This window comes from Lynx rufus, unplaced genomic scaffold (genome assembly GCF_022079265.1).
Source record: "Lynx rufus isolate CCGP_SWC_20201006 ecotype Redwood Valley unplaced genomic scaffold, mLynRuf1.p SCAF_6, whole genome shotgun sequence".
In the NCBI taxonomy this organism is placed as follows: domain Eukaryota; kingdom Metazoa; phylum Chordata; class Mammalia; order Carnivora; family Felidae; genus Lynx; species Lynx rufus.
In genome coordinates this window covers 2,970,375-2,995,053 of record NW_025814878.1, presented here as the reverse complement: position 1 = coordinate 2,995,053, position 24,679 = coordinate 2,970,375, and the positions used below count along the sequence as shown (strand labels likewise).

Here is a 24,679-nt window from a genome sequence, read left to right as displayed (position 1 = left end):
GGTTCTCTGGTTGATAGTAAAGAGAAGGGAGGCATAAATTTTCCAGGATTTCAAGAAAAGTCTCCCTTTCAATCTCAAGTCTACAAATTAAAAAACTCGAGTTTACTGAGAAGCAAAAGGAAACATACTGTAAATTCTTCAACTATATTAAAACATAAAAACCTAAGTTTCTTTCCCTGCTGGCAATAATTTATTTTTTTAATAATCACAAAACAGCTATTATGAAGCAGAAGATAAAAGTACCTTTCTCAATTATGGTTCCAAATGCACATATTGGAGATGAAAAAGCAGCCCCAAGTCAAACATTCCAGTAGACGAATGTCGCTCCAATTACACACTCATAAGCCCACAAGGATACATCACACCCAAAACTAAGGTGGAGGCCCACAAATACGGGGTCTTCGATATGCTTTTCTGATTCACTGATTGCAAACTGATTACCAGGAATATTAAAAAAAAATGATTTTAAGGTTTAAATCAGATCTACATTTGATTCCAAGTTCACACAACTCTTTGAAAAAGCAAATATCCAGTAAAATGAGTAGTTTTACTGAGGATGGGGGTAACAGGCCAGTAGTCCGTAGAAAGTAAACTTCTTAAAAATGAAGCATGAAGAGAAGGTCTGCATAACCTCCACAAAGTACACAAACCACCACAAGGACCTACTCTGCCGTCCACAGCTCCAACATAGCCATTCTGCCAAGTTTTAGTCGGTCTGGTCTTTCCAGAGAATTCTTTCTGTGAGGCCCAACACCCACCGGCAAGCATGAAGTGTGGTACAGAATCTCCAACAAAGACAGTGAGCCTAAATAAAGATCAGGGTGAGTTTATCTGGCATTGCAGTAACAAATAAAATTGGGACAAATAACAGGAAACAAATAGGCTTTCCTCCATTGTTTGGTCTCCTGGCCCTGTAATTTCCAGTTCTGATTTGGAGACACAACAGAATTTTTCTTATTTTCAATCTCCCGCCCCCAAATTATAAATCAAATGAATTTTATCAACATACAGGTATATTCATATATAGTGCATGCTCTACAATATTGATAGGAGGCTGGGACGAGATATCTCAGGAACCCTAAACAACACGTGAACGAACAATACATGATGACCGGTGGCCGAGCTGCTCTGCGTCACAGGTGCGTGCTCCTGGACAAGGTCACTGCCCCGCTAGTGTTTCTCATGGGGGCATGAATGGCATTCCAGGCACAGGTGCTCGCTCTGCCAAGACTATCTCCAGTGCAGGTCTGAGCCCACCTACTAAACACAAGTGTCCCCAGTCCCTGGGACAATCTAAAAGTGCTCTCATCATTTCCAGATGCTGAGGAAACGGGAGGCTGCTACCCAGACTGAGGGCCACAGAGAGGCGCTGTCTTCATCAGAAGCAGGATATAGAGCTCTGGGTTTACAAAGCCTGTTAAGATTATTTTCAATTTTATAGATCTTTAATAATGAAATACTGAAATATGGCACAAACTTGTATCCAAGTTTAAAATGAAGCACTTACTCAGATGACAAGACCATTTATATACATATTTTGATCCACTTATCCAGTACCTTTAAAAGAAATCAGACTTTAGCAATTAAGGAAACATGTCTAAATCCCAACTCTCCTTTTTGATTCTCTTTGTCTTGAGTTTCCACGGTAAGCAACTCTTTTCAGTACTGGGATGGAAGCTGATGCTCGTATCTGCAACGGTGCCACAGAAATAAAGTGGGCTTGTGTGGTCCTGCACGATCAATGTGAGCATGGTTCCACAAAAAAAGCCAGAGGTCCACAGGCTTAAAACATACTATCACACAAACCCAAACCGTGTGCAAACGTTGGGGGAAAGAATGCATGGTTTGCAACTTTTATTGTCTGGTAATTACCCCCAGGTTAAGTTTTTCTTATCAAAGGCAACATCTGCTGAAGGCAGCAAAATCCCATAGTAATGTGTGGGATACGTGTGTATAGACAGCATGCAGTCAGTCACTGAAAGTCTAACCCCAAAAGGCAGGGATTCTCTCAGGCTTGACACAATACTGAAAGCCTGAAAGCCTTTTAAACATTCTGCTTTGTTTAGGGGTGATGACAGTGATTCAAGTTGAGTTTTGCTCGAGTTCCCCCTCACGTGCACACAGACACACATGCCCCATGCCGTGGACGGTGTAGACGGTAGCTCAACAATTCATGTCTCCCTCCCCGTGCTACTCCAACTGAAACTAAGAAACAAAGCCATACTGAGAGTTCTAAAATGTTACAACATAGAAGGAACTAGACTTAACCAGACCCCACTACGTATAATGGGAATTCATAAATAACTGTAGATAATGGAGTTAAGTTAGCAAAAGCTTTTTCAACTCCACAGATTAAAAATAATGAGGTCTTTCTACTGCTCTATGCCATGTCATAAATTTTAGAGTAAGAGGACTTGCTTAGACACAAGTCAAGAAAACATGTTAATGAAGATGCCCCAACACATCCAAAAAAAATGAGGCTCTAATGAGTATAATGCAGATTTTCCACACTGGCCATATTTAGCAGAAAAATCTTTCTTCTTTTTGCCCCAGCAGCCTAGCTTAGTGGGGAACTTGTGTTCTCATTTCAGTAAGACAGGCGCGTTTTTGATTACTAGAATATTAGTATATGCTGCAGGTCGGTCTGTATTTGAAAGAGACAAAGGCTATAAAAACAAAAATAGGAATGAAAAGTTTCATTTCTAAAACAAGAACAAATCTGGCCAGTAAAAGTTCTTAAATCTAAGCAAAATGCCATGCATGTTTAGTTTTTATGAAATGACTGCTGTTTCACAGGTGTATGAGCCATGCTTCTTGACTAGATAACGAATAGGTTATCTGATAGGGAATTTAACACATAGACCTATCTTTGCCTTAGTTAATGAAGTTAATGAAAACCTAACTGTAATGCTGTCTCTGTCCTCCCTCCGCTTAATAATCTACTCTAAAAAAATTCTATTTGCTGCTCTTATGGGTTAGCTCAGCTCAAAACTGTGACACTACATGCCAATGAACCATAGGGGTTTTATTTCACTGTTGGCAACCCACCCCAGCTAGCGGGCACATGGCATGCCCTGGAGGCTCGCTCACTGGGTGCCTGGGTGCCTACTGGGTGCCCTGGGTGCCATGGGCACTGCAGACAGAGGAGTCCGACTTCTCTCGCCTTTCTGTCACTTACAACATGATCGATAGAGATGGGTCTCAAGTAGCGCCCATTCACAGTTATTTCCAAATGGGTCCAACTATTAGAATCCCCAGTGCAGCCTGAGTTTCTCGGCCTCAGCCCAAGAAAACCAGCTGAATTCGGGGATCACTGAAACACGGGCAAGAGAACAGCAGCCAGGGGGCCCGGGTTTGAGAGCTGGTGTTGTAGCCTGAGAACTTCCTCCCACTGGGCCTCACACCCCGCTTTGTCTGCAAGCTGAAGTTTTGGACTAGAAGTCCCGAGGTCCCTTCCACCTCAGAAATGCTAGGTCTGAAGTCCAACAGCGCCAGGGAGGTGCAGGAGCGCAATGAAGGCTGGAGCTGTGAAAACAGGTAGGTTGTCTTCTTAGGAAAGCTGTGTGGACGGACCAGAAAGATTGATGAGAGAAAAATAGCCAACTGTGATGCTACTAAAAGCCGGCCAGGAGATGGTTTTCATGGGTAAAAGGAAAGCTCATACCTGATTTCACATTTCCAGGAGGGAAAATGCAACTCTCTGGCTGGACACAGAGTAGTACACGTTTTATTGCTCTGATGCAACTGACCTCTTTTTCCAAGAGGAGAATGTAAGTGTGTTAAACCACAATTTTTTTTTAAATAAACTCAATTAACAATTTACCCTATTAAAACAAAAATAAATTGGGGCACCTGGGTAGCTCAGTCAAAACGACTGATTCTTGATTTCGTCTCGCATCATGATTTCATGGTTCAGGAGTTTGAGCCCCAAGTCTGACAGAGCCTGCTTGGGCTTCTCTCTCTCTGCCCCTCCCCACCTGCTCTCTCAGAATAATAAATAAACTTTAAAAAAAAGAAAAAAGAAACCCATTGTTCCCTTTGCTCACTCCCCCAGAAAGCTGAGAAACCACAAGCACAGGCCTGACAGCAGGTAGGGGGCCAAGACCCGCCTCCCTAGGCATCCCGGCCAATCCCTGCCCAGTGGTCCACATCCTGAAGAAAGCCCCTTCCCCTCATTTGTAATATGAAGTCCTGTGACTGGAAACGTTTTATCTACGAGGGATCTCCCAACTGTAACATTCTATAACTTAAAAAACTATCTGAACGGCTTCTGACACCACCCAAGTCAGGGGCGGTGCAGTTCTGTAGAACATTATCTGACCTTCATAGGGAGACAAAGAGGTGATACAAATGGGGGGGGGGGGGGCTATCTGGAGGTCACATATGTTAAGGTGGTTTCTGTTTTCTTTTTCTTTCTTTAATGGAAAGGCTTGAGTGTCTTTGTTGTGTTAATATCTTTGGTGCAAAACCCCAGGGCAGTGTCCTAGTCAAAGTTCCCCAGGAATGTTCTACCTACAGAAGTTTCTTCCATGGAATATCCCAAAGGACTGGTAGGTCTCAGAATGTACTCTGGAAAACATGATTTCTAAGTCTTCCCAGTTTATTTGATCAAAATGGTATCTAAAATGCCTTCTAAGAGTCTGAGAGGCATAAAAATGATATTGACAATGAAATACTGTATTTTACTTCTAACCCACGTATGGCTGTCATAGTATCTGCCAGTTCTTTCCCTTGTTTTGGTAAATAAATCCAGTACCGCAATTTTTCCTTTGGGAAGTGCCCATTTCCTTCTGAAATACAATGAATTTGGTTTAAGATTACCTCTCTAAAAAAAAAAAAAAAAAAAAAAAAAGATTACCTCTCTAATCACACTTTTTACAGAATAAATTCATAGTGCACTAAAGACCAAGAAGGAAACATTCAAGATCAATCAATTCCTCTACAGCCTTTACAGGCAAGCGCTCGTTTGTCTTCTTGGGCAAGGCAGTCAGATTTCATCTTAGTCGGCGGGTGGGGGAAGAAAGTTTGCAGTGATTTTCCTACCTACTTAAGCAGGAAAACCATTTAAAATACACAGCGAAATACAAACCGTAACAGATGAATGTTTGAATTTCAGGCAGTGGATTCAGTGATAACAGATTAATCCCTATACTATCACACCTGCATTTACTCAAAAATTAGCCTCAGTAGAACCATCCAAGCGCCACCAAGATTACATTGAGAGCTTGACCTTTCATAATCACTTAAAAATGTCAGTGCTGTTTTCCAACATTCCAGCCTTCTTCCGAAGGTGCCACTTCAGCAACTTCTAACAGCTTTCAAATATTTGGATAAGACCTTTCAAATACTTAGAAATGCTCTGATAGGAAGTAGATACAGTAAACTTTCTCCCACAAATGGGGGAAGCAGGGAAGTAGAACAAGGAAAAATTCTCACAACAGATAATAAATGATTTATAACAGTTTTCTGAAATGCTATTTTGGTTCATGTAATTCAATAATTATAGAGACTATTGTATTTTGATTTTCATGTTGAGTCATTATGTGTTCTTTTTTAATAACAGCTTTGTTGAAATATAACTTACACACAATTCGCCCATCTAAAACATGCAATTCAGTGGTTTTCAGCAGAGTTATGCAACCAGCACCGCTATCTAATTTTAGAGCATCTCATTCCCTTAAAAGAAACCTGGTGCCCATTAGCAGTCACCCCTGCCAATACTCCTTTCTCCCCAGCCCTGAGAAACACTCATCTACTTTTTGTCTCCATAGATTTCCCTGTTCTCAACAGGGCGTATAAACACTCTGCCTTCCATCAGTCAGTGTAATGTTTTCGAGGTTCATCCATGATATAGCCTGTACTGGGGCTTCCCTCTTTATCACCAAGGAACATTCCAGTGTGTGGATACGTCACTGCTGTCCATCCATTCACCATTTGGGACATTTGGTTGAGTATCTTATTAACTAGCTCCATGTTGCTTTAGTGATTGCAAATATGAACTATACTAACTACTGTCAGTTTGGCATTCAAAATCGTAAGAATAAAAAATCTTTAGGGGAAAATAAAGATGAAAGAAAAATGAATTTTTATGTATTTATTTAAAAGATTTTATTTTTAAGTAATCTCTACATCCGATGTGGGGCTTGAAACCACAACCCTGAGATCAAGAGTCACATGCTCCGCCGACTGAGCCAGCCCAGCAACTCAGAAAAATGAATTTTTAAAAACTAAAATTCAATTTAAGTTTACTGCTGTAAGTTGTAAATGAAAATATTCTATGTGCTCACAGGAAGACGGTCCAAGCTGCCAAACTGATGAGAACACAGTAGAAGACACTCTGAATCCTATGCTCCCACACTTACTCTCTGAAGTCAGCAGTATTTCTAGCATCATGAATTCTAGTCGACTCCTTCCCCTTACACATGAGGGAAGACAACTGGGCGTTCACCACCAAGGAGAGGAGGGGAGAACCCAGGCTCTTGTTCAGGGTTCTTCCAAGTAAATCGTGTTCCTGCTCTTTTAGGCAGGCGGCCGAGTCTTCTGTTCGACACTGAACTCTGATGGTGCCGGGCACGCTACAGCTACTTAACACAAACACCTCCAGAGCCCTGTTCACTGCTGCCCAAAGGACGTGACCACACCAGACATGTTGTAGGAAATCTGGTGTCCCTTGGTAATCGTTTAAGAAATACAGCCAGCTGCACCTTATAAGCTACTCCTTGGGTCCTCAGTGCTCCACAAACCTGCACACGCAAAAGACTCACCTGAAGAGCTTGTTGACACAGCTTTCCGGGCCCCAGGCCCAGAGAGTCTGACTCAGTAAGTTGGGATGGAGCCCATAAGTCGACACCGCTCTACCAAACTCACAGGTGAGCCACCCCAGACAGCCCCTGCTCTCAGGGCAAGAGGTTACTATCCCGAACATACAAGAAGCCACAGCCTTTTGGCCAAATTAATGCATTTATTGCTGTTATTTATAATCCACTACGTAAAAATATCTTCACTAAATTTTCATTCATTAGAACTAAAAACAGTTACAGACCTATGCTCTCCCATCCCACATACTCCATATCCCAACAGATGGACCCCCTATTTTGGTCGTCTCTCTGGATCCCGATCTTTGAGATAAAGATCAAGTCCTTATGAGCAATACTCCAACTCAATAAATAATCCTAACATTAGCTATGACACACAGTGGTCATTTTTCACAAACGCTAGCTAACAAATGACCAAGCTCCGTAAACATGACCGTTAACTTAGCAAACCTTAATCGGCTTAGTGTAGAAATGCAGATGCATGAATTCAGCCAAGCCCCAAAGGCAAATCGATTTTTTTAGCTTTTCTCCCTCTATATCATCAGCCCTTTTTAGGGGATCATGGTAATGACTACTACTTAAAAGATAACTTTTTTCTACCTAGGATATAAAATGTTTGTTTCAAATGGACATCGCTGCTCCCAGTAACACTGTTTATATAAACAACAAAATTATATAGAAGTAGTTGCCATTGAAAATCCAGTGACCAGGGGCGCCTGGGTGGCTCAGTCGGTTAAGCGTCCAACTTCAGCTCAGGTCACGATCTCTGGGCTGATGGCTCAGAGCCTGGAGCCTGCTCCCGATTCTGTGTCTCTCCCTCTCTCTCTGCCCCTCCCCCGTTCATGCTCTGTCTCTCTCTGTCTCAAAAATAAATAAACGTTAAAAAAAAAAAAAAAGAAAATCCAGTGACCATATTTTACATTGTTATAGTTTCTAATAAGCATATAATTAGACGAGCCCGGCTTTTATTGAAGAAAGCCAGTCCAGAAACCACCCTGCTGTCGTATACCATTCTTTTAAGGATAGAGAGGCCAAAAGAAAAACCGGTATGTTGCTATGGGGAGGTATTTACCACAACAGCACAACACTGATGTACAGAGAGAAGACAAGGAAAATAGAAATGTGGTCCTTAAAATACGATTGTGCATCAAATGGAGACAAGTCCGTAATGACCCGACACCAGCACCTCGGTCGGTCAGAGCTGGGGGGGCAGCAGTCCCTCCTGAAATGTTCCCACCACCAGCAGAACCACATGTCACCACACGCCCAAAGCAGGCTGGGCTCAAAGTTTAAAATTCCAGAGATACATGTTTAGTGCTAGCTCTTAACACCAGACCTTCAGAGAAGATGGAAAAAGCAGTATAAATACATTTTACTAATTAAATAACACTAACAGCAAACCTGTAAATCAACGGATAAGGACTCAAAATACTGCTATTCCTTTCTTTTGAGCTCCTGTGTATCTTACATTTAAATTATACCCAATCACATCATTTTATATGTTCTTCTATTTCAAGATTAAAGAAACTGAGTAGCAGTGAACAAATTGGTTGATTGGGGCAGGAACGTTTTCAGATGCCAAAGAGAACCGGTCAACCACCTTTGCAAATGTAGAGGCTGGATTATAACAAAAATGGTCAGGGAATTCAGTAAAAATTCTTCTATGCATCATCGTTTTATCTGCAGCACAACAAACCATTGAAGACAGAAGGGCAGAATAGATATAAAACTCATGTTCTGATAGTTTTCAAATAGTTATACAAAACTAGGACAACATACTGGTCTTTTCCAGTCTTTTATTGCCTCGTAACAGGAATAATAAAATCATCAAATGTTAAGGCTGACCAAGAGTCCATTTTGACAGCTCTGATAACCAAAATACAGCACTTCTACAGAGGTCAAAGTGCTGATCCTCGGTTCTCAGTAATTCCTGGAACCTTCCCAGGAACCATGGGCGGGTGGTCCCACTATTCCTGAGAATAGGAAGCACTGAAAGTCACAGAGAAGGACTGGGCGATGCTGCTGATGGCTGTCCTCCCGTCTCATGGTGCCCATCACGGGGCTCCAGATACTCCATTCCTGGTGATGGTAGTCATTTCCCCTGGACAATTCAAGCTTGGCTACATGTGAGCTGATGCTAACAGTTCATGGGAGCCTGAGAATGTCCCAATGGGAGGGAGTATCTATCAAGAAACCAAATTAACCTGCCACAATCTAGTGCCTCAGGATGGGCCACTATCCTTCTGGATTAAAGCAATCCTGTGCCCTCCCCTCCTATTCCTTCTAGATGGGAGTGTAAAAAACAGCAGTGGTCGGTTAACATCTGCCCAGATGCTAACTACTAATGAAAAGTAAGGTCACAATCACAGAGTTCAATGACAAATAGCCAGCTCAACTCCACTATCAACCAAGTAGCTGTAAGTAGAGTTTCTCAGTTCAGGTTAAGCACAGTCCTTAGTAGTAGGGAATGGGAGTTTAAATTTTAACCCGGATGGGGTGCCTGGGTGGCTCAGCAGGTTAAGCGTCTGACTTCAGCTCACGTCATGATCTCACGGCTTGAGTTTGAGCCCCACATCAGGTTCTCTGTCAGCGAAGAGCCCATTTCACACCCTCTGTCCCCACCCCCCCCCCTGCGTGCACGTGTGCGCACACTCTCTAAAAAGTAAACACTTAAAAATATCTTTTTGACCATGGAAATACAGGGGTGGGTGTGCCAGGCCCCTGCTTCCTACCCCAAGAGCGTTTTGACACCATGAGGGGGGCACCAACATCATTTTAGCTAAGAATTCGATACCACTTAAGGAATTTTGAGGGTAACTTAATCATAATAAGAGTTAACACTATCTACCCTTTACCTCCTTTCTTAACTTTAGAAACGTCAAATTTTTAATGTGCAGTGGACAATAGGGCAGAGTGTTAACATCACAGCTGGGTCTTGGGATTTCCAAAGAACTTTCTACACGTTACATTTTAGATCATATTTTTATGTTACATAAATGCATACATTATAAGCGGAACAACAAAAGTAGTGACAAGGTAAAACTATCTTGTAGGGAGATTCTAAACGGGTACTGCTTGGTGAGAGGTGAAAAGTTATCCTTGTCCAACAACTTTCTTTGAAAGGCTGAGGAAACTGAGGCCCAGAAAAGTGTATGCAACTTCCTCAACTTCTGATAATCAGCTACTAAAAATACTTATTTGTATCTATGGGGCTTCTAAATGTTATTGCTAAAGTTGTATCTTTCAATAACTCAATCGTTTTCAATTCTGAAAAGTTTATATTTCCAAATTCCAGGATAAAATTATGTAAAATTATAGATATACAAAAAGGAAGAGCCCAGATCAACCATCGCATAATTTCAAGAGCACGTAATGAAACCCCAAGTCTTTCTAAATGGCTCCTTTTGCTTCTGAAAATAAGCCACTTCCTGCCCCCAGACCCACTTCCTGTCAAGCAGAGCTGCAATACAAAAAGCAGACAAACCAGTCTTGTTTGTACTCATTATAACCAGAGAAAATCACAACCTTAGAGCTAGAAGGGAACTTTCTGAGCAGCCCCACTAAAAAGAAGGTCAGTTCCCACTACTTGAAAACTGAGCTGGGAACATTTCGTGCTCCCCTCTGTTCATGGGCTCAGCCACCGCTTCTAGAAGGAGGAAACAGAGGCAGGAAGACACTGCTTTCCAGACATGTGACAAAATGAAAGGATCGGCCCTCTCACCCAAGTTCCAATGACCTGTGCTGCAGAGGAATACTGGTGGACATTTTCTTATCAGCTTGAGGGCACATAAAAATCATTTTCCTGACGCCTACTAGCTGTGCGTTTTAAATTTATTTTTGAGACAGAGAGAGACAGAGCATGAACAGGGGAGGGGCAGAGAGACAGGGAGACACAGAATCCGAAACAGGCTCCAGGCTCTGAGTTGTCAGCACAGAGCCCGACGCGGGGCTCGAACTCACGGACCGCAAGATCATGACCTGAGCCGAAGTCGGAGGCTTAACCGACTGAGCCACCCAGGCGCCCATAGCTGTGCGTTTTAAAGAACCTTTTTTTGTGAGAGTCTGTAAGTAGAAATGACATACACTGTGTGTGTAGATTTAATATGGGCACTAAACTAGCTACAATGCTTGGACACCTGACCTAGGAAAGGGGAGGCAATGATCAAAGAATGTCACGTTCCACAAAAGAAACTCTTTCTTTCCAGAAACACAGATGCTGTCTACATCCTTTTCTCCCCACTCAAAGATCACTTTCTCTTTACCTAATAAGCTTGTGAAGTCTTGATTCTGTAACACGTGATTTCAGTTTTGCTAGATGTGTCATACATACTTCAGCATCAATTTAGTCCACTGAAAAGGGAGGTTAATTATATCCACAAACTGAGGATCCCATAAAAGAAGAGAAGGGCCAGGGCCACGATGGCCACCACTCACTGCAATGATTTTTCAACGTTTATTTATTTTTGGGACAGAGAGAGACAGAGCATGAACGGGGGAGGGGCAGAGAGAGAGGGAGACACAGAATCGGAAACAGGCTCCAGGCTCCGAGCCATCAGCCCAGAGCCTGTCGCGGGGCTCGAACTCACGGGCCGCGAGATCGTGACCTGGCTGAAGTCGGACGCTTAACCGACTGCGCCACCCAGGCGCCCCTCGCTGCAATGATTTTTAATTCTAGGCTCATAAAATACAGGAAATTAAAGGCCTATAGATTAAACTTCACTACCCACCTGGAATGTTTTCTCTGTAAAGTTACAGGTCTCTGAAGGGTTTCTCCTATCTAACCTACTGGGGAGGGGGCGTGATGTGGGGGGAAGCCTATGAAAAAATAGAAATGTCCAAGCAGAATTCTTTTCACTAACCTGTTGTTTTAGGCAAGGACATAAAAGATAAATTGTACTTAAATCCTGTGCCATTTCTTTCTTTGACAGATCTTTGCCCCTGCTTAAGATCCCATGTGCAGTAGGGGTGTCTGGATGGCTCAGTCGGTTAAGCATGCAACTCTTTTTTTAAATTTTTTTTTTTCAACGTTTATTTATTTTTGGGACAGAGAGAGACAGAGCATGAATGGGGGAGGGGCAGAGAGAGAGGGAGACACAGAATCGGAAATAGGCTCCAGGCTCTGAGCCATCAGCCCAGAGCCCGACGCGGGGCTCGAACCCACGGACCGCGAGATCGTGACCTGGCTGAAGTCGGACGCTTAACCAACTGCGCCACCCAGGCGCCCCAAGCATGCAACTCTTGATCTTGAGTTTGTGAGTTGAAGCCCCATGCTGGGTGTAAAGAGTATTTCAAAAATAAAAAGTGTTGGGGCGCCTGGGTGGCTCAGTCGGTTAAGCATCCGACTTCAGCTCAGGTCACGATCTCGTGGTCCGCGAATTCGAGCCCCGCGTCGGGCTCTGGGCTGATGGCTCGGAGCCTGGAGCCTGCCTCCGATTCTGTGTCTCCCTCTCTCTCTGCCCCTCCCCCGTTCATGCTCTGTCTCTCTCTGTCCCAAAAATAAATAAACGTTAAAAAAATAAAATAAAATAAAAATAAAAAGTGTTAAAACCACATATGCCATAATATTTTGGGGTACAGAACATTTCCCTTGTAAGAAGCTTAGGCAAAATACATTTGAACTTGACCAAGAAGCCCTTACTTTTGACATCTTCAAAAACAGAGAGCAAGACCCCATTAGCTTTTTTAAAACTCCATATGAAATCAGTAACCTTACAAAATTTGCCTGCATAAGCACATTTCAACCAAACTTACTTTAAACGGCCCAGCGTTTCTGAAATTACACTAAGTGTCGGGGAAAAACAAAAACAAAAGCCTTCAATTTATACTTGGTCACAATCTGGTCTGTCAGGTCCAGGATGGATTACATCTATGCACATAACTAGTGGAGGGGAAGGGGGCGGGGGAGGTCTGTGCTGCTTCGTCCCGCCCCTACCCCTACCCATGGTCCCAGTGCTCCAAAACCCTGCCCCGGAATGCCCCACGCTTTACGCTCACTTCCAATTTTCAGCTGCGCAAATGCTGCCATTGAGACAATGACCTATTTCCAGCCAGGGCTCAGAACACAGCACAACCCACCCCCACCCCCACCCCCAAGATTGTGGGAATACAGAGTAACTGGAACTAGCTGGGAACAAACACTTCTGTGTGTTTTCAAATCAACTGCAATGTTGACTGGAGGTCCCCCTTGAATAAAATATGTATGTGGGAGGTTAGAGGGTCCAGATGGGGTTAGGTCAGTCACTCATCTGATCAGAACACCCAAGGTCTCCCAAGAAACCGCATCCACTCGGGGGTCTGTGGAGAGCCGCTCAGCAGGACCCGCCTGGGACTCCAGATCCCAGGGCAGAGACATCCCTTCCTGCTTGCCCTCCAACCACTCCAGCGTTTGGCGGTTTGTAAAAGTGACAGCATCTTTCCCTTTCACCCCTATGTGCTTTTAAAAAACAAACTTTACTTTGGAAAATCTGAAACATTCACAAAAATAGAACAGTACAAGGACTCCCCCCTCCCCTCATGTACTGTCTGTCACCCAGCTGGATGCCATTAACTTTCTAACATTCTCGATTCAAATATTCTTCCAGTTTAAGATAAAAAAAAATTTTTTTGCTGGCATTTTTTAGGCTGCCACAGGATCATTTCACTCGTAAAAGCTTCAGTACGTAGCTCGAAAGGACTCTGAGTGTTACCCACCAGACCACTATCACTTCCAACATAATTCAAAACTGTTCCTTAATATTTAAAATTCAGTTAATATTCAATTATCCATTGTCTCAAAAACTTTTTACAGTTGAATTCCTCGAATTGTGTCATGCACTCTGCAGCCTTGTCATCATACTGTATTTCCAAGCTGCCCTGTTTGGTCAGTTTCTTAACAAACATCCAGTTTTCCCCACCCTATCTCCCCATCTAAGTCCCACTTATGTAAGCAGATACTTGAAAAGAAGAAGCAACATCCGTAATTATTTAACCAAAGCAATGAAACACCTTAACAAGAACACTACACTAATATACATAACGTATTTTCATAAAGAGGTGGTTCCAAAATAATATTTATGTTCTAAGCTTTTACCAAGTGACCTGTGGTTCAATTTTCTCCTTAAAAACATAATAACCATGGCTGGCTCTCCCTCTAAGACATATTTTACAAGAAACCTATGGATGCAGTAATGGTGCAAAAGTCCAAATATTATTCAAAAAGAATTAATTTTCCCTGAACCTCAATGCCTGAGAAATGATGGAAGAATCTACAGGGGCATGGCAAATGATGACATGCTTATCATCAAACCTACTTGAAAACAAGTTCTTAGAGAAGTATCTTGGCTCACTGCCCAATGCAAGAGTGATTTACCAAACAACAACAAAACAGACAAAAACAAACCACACTCTGCCCAGTCGTTTTAACTGGTCACCCAACAAAGAGTCAGTGAGAGAAAAAAAGCACCTCTGCCTCTCGGCAAAGCCTGGATGAAAACCAACAGCAGTGCTGCTATCACTCCCTGACTTTATGTTAGAGGTTTGGAAGCAGGGATTTTCTTAATATTTTTGAGAGCGCGCACGAGAGGGGGTGGGGCAAAGAAGGGGCAGAGGATCCAAATCGGGCTCTGCTGACAGCACAGAACCCAACGTGGGGCTTGAATCCAGGCAACCATGAGATCATGACCTGAGCCAAAGTCAGAGGCTTCAACGACCGAGCCACCCAGGCGCCCCTGGAAGCAGGGATTTTCCCCTTTTTGTTCATCAGTGTAACCCTAGGAGCTAAGAACCTGGCACATAGTAGGTGCTCTACTTGTTAATGAACAAGTGGAGGTTACAGAAGGGGGGAGGGGGGTGATGTTCATCGTAGCAAAAGGAAAATATATTGCATTATTAGGCTAAGTCAGAAAAAGAATGCCCATCATGAGTTACAAAAGCTTTTAATCAGATTAGAATTTAGTAGTTAAAGTAGAGTTCCTCTGCCATTTACTCTGTTCTCTATGGTGAGAAGAGACGGTGCCCGGGTGCCAGGCACGAGGCCAGAAGCTTCCGGTGCTAGGCTCTCCAGTCCTGCCTCATCAGAACCTGGGAGGTAGGTCCCTGGATCATGTCTCACAGGTGAGGGGGCAGGGCACAGGGAGGTTGACAAGCTCACCGCAGAACACCCTGTCAGAGGCAGGCATGTTTATCTAGTCGGTCAGCCAATAAAGTAGGAATTTAAAGTTTGTTCTTGAAGCAGGTAACAATGCCTTTTTTTTTTAAGTCACTTTGCATCTTGCTTCGTGGCCAGGAAAGAAAAAACACAAAAAATAAAAAACACCCCCCACCCCAAGTATCTAACATTGTTATAGATAGAACTAAGTTCTATTAAGTAAAATAAAGTGGGCCAAAGGGTGGACAGTGAGAAGGTTCTATTTTAGAGTGGTCTAAATTAGGGATTGAATTAGAAAACCATCTATAGTCAGAAATTCACATAGGCGATAGTAATTTCAAAAGTTAATTTCAAACTGTCAGTGATAAAAAAAAGCAACTCATTTATAGAATATTCTGCTTTCGACTCAAATATCAGATACAAATTGTGTTCTTTTAGTATATGCCAGAAATCTGTCATTATACAATGGCTTAGCAAGTGTGACACAAGATACTAGCACTTTCTCCACAGAACAAAAGACCTGCTGGGGGACCAGCCTTGTTTAAAGTATTACCTCAACACCAACCATGCCTGCTTCTAGGTGATGACAGCTTTCCCAATACCTGTCCAGGCACAGAGCCTGTGATACACCTAATACTGGCTAAGAAAACAGATTACTTGCTCTTTGAGAAGAAATTTTTAAAAACTGGAATAATTGGTGTGGGTCTGCTTCAAAATATTAGCTTAGTCATAAAATATATACAAGGATAGCATATTGAACAGTAATTCTTTTTATCCGAAAGCAGGGGTTGGTGAAATCCTCCGTGAAGGGTCAGATAAGTATTTTACGCTTTGCGGGCCATTTTGGTATCTGGTGCAGATTTGCTGTTCTTTTGTTGTAAACAACCCTTTAAAAATGTAAAAACCATCCCTAGCTGGTATCCCCTACCAAAACCGTCACAGCCAGATTTGGCCTTGGCCTACTATTCCACCTAAAGTAAAAGCGATTATTTGTGACGATATCTGACACGATGATTTTGATACAGAAAGCTTAAAACTGGCTTTCAGGCAAAAATAGAAAAAAAAAAAAGGACGTGGAAAGTGTCTTCATAGTTAACAAAAAGGTAAGCAAAATCTATACTTGGCTATTATAGTTTGATCCTCCTCGGTGGTATTTGTTCCTTTCTGCTGACAGTAAAAGTTGGGTCAGGGTCAGGAAATTTTCATTCTGCTTTTAAGGTTTTCTCAAATACATTAGATTAAAAAGGTAATTACTATGTTAATGCAGCCTTCCCCATTCTTTGAACCGTATTACCATTTACCTATCGGTATTAAAAACAGCTTAGAGAATGAAAAGTGACTCACAATCAAAGGAAAATAGAACTGACCGGTGCTGCTGCCTTAAATTCACTTCTGCCCCTGTGTACTGGTGAGCTCCTAGGCATCCCTCAACACCCACCCCAAGCATCTCACCAGCTGAGAGGCTTTCCCTAGCTCTCCAGGGCACACTTCCTCTTCTTCTGTAGGTATCTCTATTATCATACTTACTACGCTGCACTATAATTCTTTGCTTACATATGGGACTCCCCAATTAGACTGAGAATCCCTTAAAGGCAACAATCCAGCTTATTTCTTTTCATAGTTCTAGCACTCAGAATGTAATGGCATACAACAGGCCTTCAATGGGGTAAGGAAGGAGCCCATATGACCTCCCAGGGAATTTGCACAACTACAAGAGGATGAGAAAGAATGTTCCCTTTTACTACACAACCCAAACACTTCACATCGCTGTTTTTCTTAGAAGGCTTAGTGACAGACTTTACCTGGTTAATAGCAACTTGGAAACTAAAACCCTTAGTTTTAGCTCTCTGTTACACTGAAAAGTCAGTAAAGCTCGTTTCCAGGAAAAAATGTACACAAGAAACAGCACCTGGAGATAAAATTATTTGGATTTCATAGAAGCTTTGTTTATGTAACATTCTTTTCATGTAAAAACTTCACTTCCATTTTACAGAGGACAAAATTGAGGTTCCTAGAAGCTTGCCAAAGTACAAGTAAAATACCAAATTAATTATGAAACTATTCTTTATATGGCTGTGTATTTTTACTTGGAAAAAATATGTATATTAGCTATACTAAGCATTTTTAGCCATAACGCTCCAACTCACATTATAGCATAGTTGTCTTAAAAAACAAAACAACAGGGGCGCCTGGGTGGCTCAGTCGGTTGAGCGTCCGACTTCAGCTCAGGTCATGATCTCATGGTCTGTGAGTTCAAGCCCTGCGTCGGGCTCTGTGCCGACAGCTCAGAGCCTGGAGCTTGTTTCGGATTCTGTGTCTCCCTCTCTCTAACCCTTCCCCATTCGTGCTCTGTCTCTGTCTCAAAAAAATAAAGGTTAAAAATTTTAAAAAACAAAAAAAAACAAAAACAAAACAACAAAAAAACATTTATAGAAGTCTATGGGCGCCTGGGTGGTTCAGTCGGCTGAGCCTCTGACTTCAGCTCAGGTCATGATCTAGAGGTTTGTTGAGTTCAAACCCTGCATAGGGCTCTGAGCTGCTTAGGATTCTCTCTCTCTCCCGCTCTCTGCCCCTCCCCCCACTTGTGCTCCCTCTCACTCTCAAAATAAGTAAACTTTAAAAAGACATCTAGAATAAGATCTTCCTTATGTCCACAGGCACAGATGGTAAGTCTCTTAGAAGGAAAATAATGCAACCTTCTGGTCTCTTCAATAAATATTCACATGTAATTAGCAGTGGCAACCAAACATTTAGTGCTTAAACTAAAAACTAACTGGAGTAGCTGGGGAATCCCAAATGCAGTTACTACTGAAATGAAATAAAATATAATGCATAAAATATGCATTCAGTGATTCTGAAAGCAGACTGAATTTTACTGCTTAAGACTGCAGGTAAAACATCTAAATACTTTAAGAAAGCAGGCATATATTGAATCATCCTAAGAATCTTCAAATTATCAAAGACACTTAAACAGAAGTTAAAGTAAAATAAAGAAATTATGGTAATTCAGTAAGAATAGTAATGTTTTCCTTACCCAACCTGTAAGTATTTGTAAGTTTATGAAATTTTTGTTAGAAATCACTAGTTACTTAGAATAGTAACTAAGGAGGGGCACCTGGGTGGCTTAGTCGGTTGAGCATCCAACTTTGGCTCAGGTGGTGATCTCAGGGTTCGTGAGTTTGAGCCGCACCGTCGGACTCTGTGCTGACAGCTCAGAGCCTGGAGCCTGGTGCCTGCTTCAGATTCTGTGTCTCCCTCGCTCTCTGCCCCTCCCCTGCTTGCACTACCTGTCTGTCTGTCTCTCTCTCAAAAATAAATAAAACATTAAAAAAAACAAAAAACCAGTAACTAAGTGAGGCCAGTGTGGAAGGCCTGAAGAGCAAAGAGGAACATAAGAATGGGATCTCTTTCTTCCCTGCCATTTAATGGAAAACGGCTGGCTTTTCTTCCCCTTTAAAAACAAAGACAGCCAAAATTTGAGACCACACACCAGTCGCGGCCAAATTAAGCTCCACAACCAAACCCCCACAGAGAGAAGTTCAAATCAGAGAGATTCAATTGGACATCTTAGCTAGTCTTTCTGGAGTTTGATAACCATCCAGCTATCTCCTTTATCCCCACCCCAGCCGCATTCTAAATACCAATGATGGCACCTAAGGCATTTAAGCTGGAACTTTAAGAAGGTGGTTGTGTATCCACTGCTACACAGATGTTCCCTACAAGAACATCTGCCTGAATGGGTGCTCTGGAATCACACTGGATTTTGCCGCCCCCCCTAAACACACCACAGGCTCTGGTCTCTGCTCACACACAACCACCAGTATCAAGAGGGCCTCACCGCACTGGTGGGGTTCCAAAGGGAGAACTATGTAAAAACTGTCCCTTTCTTATGAAATCAGCAATTCCCAATATCTGGGGGCACTTCAGAACCATCTGGAGAGCTTACTAGAAAGCACATCCTACCTGGCCCTAGAGACGGGGATTCAGTAGAACTGTGAGAGACTCCAGAATCTTCAGATCTCCAGATAATTACCGATACTAAAGTCGGAAAACACGGCACTAAATTAATCCTCACCTTTAACTTTATGTGTAATGTGTACACGCACTCAGAAGAAAAATTAGAAGCCGGTGGATTACTTTTACTTTACGTGGACTTAAAAACCGGTAGCTTAAGAAAAACACTGACATCTATATTGTATTTCAGGAGGTAGCGGTTATAATAATGAGAGAAGTCAAAGGGACTCCTTTCATCATTTCCAGTCACGAATTTATTAGCAAGTACAAACCAAACTCAACCCTCCCTCCCACACCCAGTCCTTTTCCAGGTTCCTTATCTCAGTGAATGGCACTACCATCCGTCCAGTTATGCAAGCCAGGAGCCAGAAGTCAGCCTTCCACCCGCCCTCTGCCCCTGCACATCCAATCCATCACTAAGTCCTATCACGTATACCTCCCAAAGAGCTCCCTAACACCCACCTCTCTCCACTTGCATCACACTGCTTTGGTCGATCCTATTACCACCCCTCACCTGGGCTGTTCCAATAGTCTACAGTCTCCACCTCTCACCTCCTACTGATTCTCATGTTGCAGGTGCAGTGACCTTTCAGAAGCCAATCTGATCAGGTCACTTCCTTCCAATCAACACCCATCAGTGCTTCCCCCTGAGTTAAGCCCTGAAAATGCCCTCTTAAGACCTACTAGGCTAGGCACAGCTGGCCTGTTTTTCTCCCTAGCTATACTCGTCCATATTTGGAACGCTGAATTCATCCTACCCCCCCCCCCTTTTCTACCACAGGACCTTTGCACAAGTGGGTTCCCTCTGCCTGGTACACTCCTTGCCTCCCTTTTTCACCTAGTGAATGGCCCTGCATTCTTTACATTGCTCAGAATAGTCATTGCCTCTTGGGAGTGCCTTCCTGTCCTGCCCGATTAACTCTCCCCCCCAACCACCACCACCACATGCATGCCATGGTACACAATCAAGTTATTCTAAGATTGTTGTCTGTTCCCCTCAACAGACTGTAAATCCATGATGACAAGGACTATTTCTGTGCCTGCTCATCTTGGTAACCTCAACATCTACCATAATAACGCATAAATGACTGAACTAATGGATGAATGTACAAATAGACTCATTGTGCCTTACAGACAGTGTGATGATGACAAATGACTAATCCTAGCCAGCACTTCTCACCACCACATGGGAAAATCTTAGCTAATTCACCATCTGCCCATTTTGAAGACGGAGGGATACACAAAACATATCCCATGTGTGCTTCTCAATTGATAGAGGGGATGGAAAATGTATCAGTGTATATTCAGTAAATCCCGTGCCTGTTGAAATATTTAGTAGACATTGTCTCGCGCAACAATATGAATTAAGGATGCCAGCAGTCCCATTTTATAGACAATGAACCTGCAGAAACAAGCTAAGAAACAAGGACTTATTCCATACCGGGTATCTACTCAAGGGGAAAAAATATATTCCCAGAGAGACAAGGCAATTTGAGAAATTATCTTCAAATTTTGGCAAAAGGCAGAATCTTGAACCTGTTTTCACAGTTTTCCTACTGAAGAGAATATTTGCTTTTATATCAGAAACTTCCAGATCAAAACTTTAGAAAGGAACATTTAAGGCATCTGCCAGTACCACTTAAGGCAGCTCGCGGCTAAACTCAGAAAACAGATTCTGAGAGCTTAGCCTTGAATGCAACACCTTTTTCATTCCTAAGCTTGACTGCTGTGGTTTTCCTTCCTACCGCCCTATGCCTCCTTCCTATCATGATGAAGAGAGCAGCTGTAGTGGTAAGAAGTAAGGAGGAAGGATACCACAGGTCACCCTTGGCTGAACCACAGGCACAAAGACTGCTTCCTGAGACCGCTCCCTGGGCACAACCCCCCCCCACCCCCCCCCACCCCCCCCCCCCGCGGCTCTCTCCAAATAAGAAGGACCCACAAGGCCAAACATATCAGCTGAGCAGAGGGCGTACATAGTGCCTTCTAGGCCTCAGATCATTCTCCCTGGAAGTCTGTCTACAAGTCACACATGAGTAGAGCCCCAAAGCAGTTGTGGGAAAAATAAAACCAGACAACAGCTCTCCTTCTGAGTGCCCAGGCCGATCAAATCCTACCCACAGGCCTTGAGCAAGAACTCAGCTGAAGGGTTCTCAATGAAGTCCACCCATTTCCCCATTGGATGATTTTCCTCTTAATTGTGTTACACTTGACTTAAGCCTGTTTCCCTCTTTGGTGGCACTCAGAGTGACCCAGCTTCTATTTTAGCATTTGCATGTGTCTGGGCTCAGGTCCCAGACTATAAGCTCCCTGAAGACAAGCTGCCTCACCCACCCACACTTTGCACACGCAGCTTGCAGGACAGATGCTTGCCAGATGAGAGAACACTCCATCTTTCTAGCAAGTAGTGATTCGAGAAGCAGTATTAAGAGGGAAAGCAGCAAATACATATTTCATTTACACTGTTTTTATAAAGTTGTCTACTCACAGTTTAGATATCAATCAAAAATACTGAATTCAAAGGATCAGGTAGAAGCCTCAAACCCCAACTATTCAGATGTTTCTATATTTACACATACAATTAAAATATGCCTGCCATAAGAAATACAAAGAGCCTTAAAAAGGAAGGAAATTCTAATACACACTACCACATGGATGAACCCTGAGGTCATTAAACTAAAATGAGCCAGTCTCAAGTAGACACATACTGTGTGATTCCACTTATATTAGAGACCCAGAGCAGTCGAAGTCATAGAGAAAGGAAGTGAAGGGTGGGTGCCAGGGGCTGGAGGAGGGGATGGGGAGTTAGTGTTTAATGGGTACAGTGTTTCAGTTTCGAAAGATGTAAAAGTTCTACAGATGGATGAATGTACTTAATGCCACTGAAAAAAATGGTTAAGACAGCAAATTGCATATTATGTATTATTTTACTGCAACAACAACAAAAAAAAACAGAATAAAAGAAATTACGGTTCACTTTGAGAAATGAGAAAGAAAAGCAGTAACAGGAAACTGGTTTACTGACTTTTTTCAGAGTGAGATCTTCAAAGCTGAACTCTGCATCTTTTCTTTTAGTGAAATAAAGAAAACCATACCTACAGTAATATCTTGACCACAGCTCTGCAAAAGGCTGCATGGGGGCTGTGCCCCGAGTAAGGTTGTGTTTTTAGGTCAGTTTTATATCACAGGCATTGTAAGGCCTGGATGTTATGTGCAAGTGGAAATGAAAAGAATTTTGTGGGGCCCCTGAGTGGCTCACTCGGTTGAGCCTGACTCTTGATTTTGGCTCAGGCCATGATCCCAGATCGTGGGATGGAACCTGCTTCAGCTCTGCACTGAGCCTGGAGCCTGCTTGAGATTCTCTCTCTCCCCAACCCCCCACCCATCCCACCACTTGTGCTCTCTAAAAGAAATTTTTTTAAATAGAAAAAAATAAATTTGTGTAGGAAAAAAAATTTCTACATCATGAATGAATCATTTTAATCATGTAATTCAGGCAAAACTATATTGACTTCTTCTCTGATAGCATATTAACATGGTTATTTAACCTAACAGTACAGACTTTATTAATAAAGAGCTCCTTTTATTAAGAATCTACGACTTCATGGTACAAAAAGCACATGAACATCGACTACAGAACCAAATTGTTTGAAAAACTAGAAAAATCCCACATGTATCTTTTACTGCAATTTTTCATGAATCCAGAAATTTTCTTCATCATGATTTAAAACCATTAAAAAAAAAAGTTAAAGCCTCTCTGCAGCATCTGGTCACCGTTCACCTGTGTTAAAGCAGGTAAATCTATACAACTTTCCAAGAAACGCCGGTCACAAAGCACCTGCCTTGTTTGCTCCCACAACTTCAGTGAAAGTGATTCACCCCAGGCCTGGCCAGCAATCTAACCCCGATAGCGGCCTAATCAGATTCAGGGGACAGAGGTGCGGGCACCAGAATCAGCTGACGTTTATGATGTAGCCCAGGAGCGCACGACCAGGAGCGCAGGGGAACCTTCCTCCACCTGCAATTCAAGTTCATTACTAAACCGCTTTCAGAGATAGGAATCCTGCTGCCAGCAGCAAATTCCCAGGTTAAGAGAGCACAACTTCACAGGCCTGGCAGGAAGCTGCCCGCCAGAAAGACGGGGTCTTCTAAGCTGGACGCCCTTTAAAGCACCAAAGGCAGACTTGGGGTGAATCGGGTTCCGGTGCTTAAAGGGAGTCGGGAGTTGATGTGCCTTCGGAAGCCACCCGACTTTTCTTTTAAAAAAAAACAACTCCCAAGTTGCATTAGAATACACTTTTTTTTTTTTTTTTTTTTAAAGCAGACCAAACTTTCTTTTACAAAAAAGAGCATAAAGTACCCGGGCGGGCAGGGGGGCGTTCACAAACAAAAAGACGGTAGAAAGAGGGGCAGCACAGTGGACTTCCCAAGAGTTCCACACAAAAGGACCAACAGAATCCCGAAGAGGGGAGACAATTCCCCACTCCGGCCGTCTCGCCGTTTGCACGAGAACCCCGGTGGCACAAAGAAGGGCCCCAGCACCTCGCCCAGGCAGCGCCGCCCGGCAAGAACGCCCGCAGCGTCCGACCCGCCCCGACGCTGGGTCACTTACTGGTTTCGGCATCTTCGGTTCCTGGCGGGTTCTCCTCAAGCCCCTGGAAACTCGACTCTGCCGCAGCAGCTGAGACCGCGCTCCCGACCTGCAGGCAGAGGAGAGCCCTTCAGAGCGCGCAGCCGCCCGCCGCCGCCTCCTCCCGCCGCCGCGCCCGACACTCGGCGCCCGCCCCGCGCGCTGCTGCTTAAGAACCGGCCGGGCGGGCGCCGGCGTGAGTCACCGCCCAACCTGCAATTACGGCGGGCCGGGCGGGCCCTGCGGGGAGGGGGGCCGGGCCGCGCGGGGGAGGGGGGCGCGGGGGACCCCGGCGGGGGACGTGGGCGGCGGGGAGGGGGCGCGGGGTCCCGCTCGGGGACGCGGAAGCGGAACGGAGCGGGGCGGGGTGGGGGTGGGGGTGGGGGTGGGGGGTACACCGAGGTAGTTCTCGGACTTCCAGGAAGCCAGGCGGGAACGCCGCCGACAGCAAGTTTCACTTTGTGAAGCAACCGTTTGCCCCAGGGCTGAAACCGCAACCGTCAAGCCTTTGAGAAACACTTTTTTAAAAATGGTCCCCGCCCCGGAGCGGCCAGAGGGCCACGGGCCGAGCGAGGCGGGAGGGGCGCGGGCAGGACGCGCGCCCGCGCAGCCCGGGCTCCGCGGGCACTTCGGGTGGGGCACCCCCGGGGACAGAGTCGAAAGAGGAAGGTCTGGAGCACCAGGGGCGGCCACGCCGGAAGGTTCAGCTTCACCTGCCTCTTACTTGGGCCGAAAGAGAGAACCGTGCGCCAAGGGCCGGACGAGGGACCCCACCGGCCCGGGGACCACCCCGGCTCTTCCCGGGCACCACCGGCTCCGGGCTCCCGCGCAAGCCCCCCGCCCCCTCCGCCGGGCGGGCCCCGCCACACCTGCCGGCGAGTCCGGGCCACGATCCCCTCCGTGGGGCGCGGACCCCCCGGCCCCGGCCCTCCGCCCCCCGGCCTCGGCCGCGCTCCCGGCTCACCCGCGGCGCCTGCAGGAGACCGCTGCGCTCCCGGCTGTCGGTGTGTCGGCGAAGTGAGCCCGCGGCCCGCGCTCCCGAGAGTCCTCGGCGGGGCGGGGTCCCGGGGCCGCGCCCCTAACTGCCCCGCCCGC

At 44.4% G+C, this 24,679-nt stretch overlaps 1 protein-coding gene across 1 annotated transcript in view; it reads right to left on the bottom strand.

Moving 5' to 3' along the window:
- The window catches only part of EZR (ezrin), a 52,062-nt gene extending 27,426 nt beyond the window's left edge, over nucleotides 1-24,636 (bottom strand). The window contains 2 exon segments of the mRNA XM_047103288.1: nucleotides 23,567-23,654; nucleotides 24,549-24,636. Coding sequence (XP_046959244.1) covers nucleotides 23,567-23,578 — 12 coding nt within the window. The 5' untranslated portion in view covers nucleotides 23,579-23,654; nucleotides 24,549-24,636.
- Between the last annotated feature and the right edge of the window lie 43 nt (nucleotides 24,637-24,679).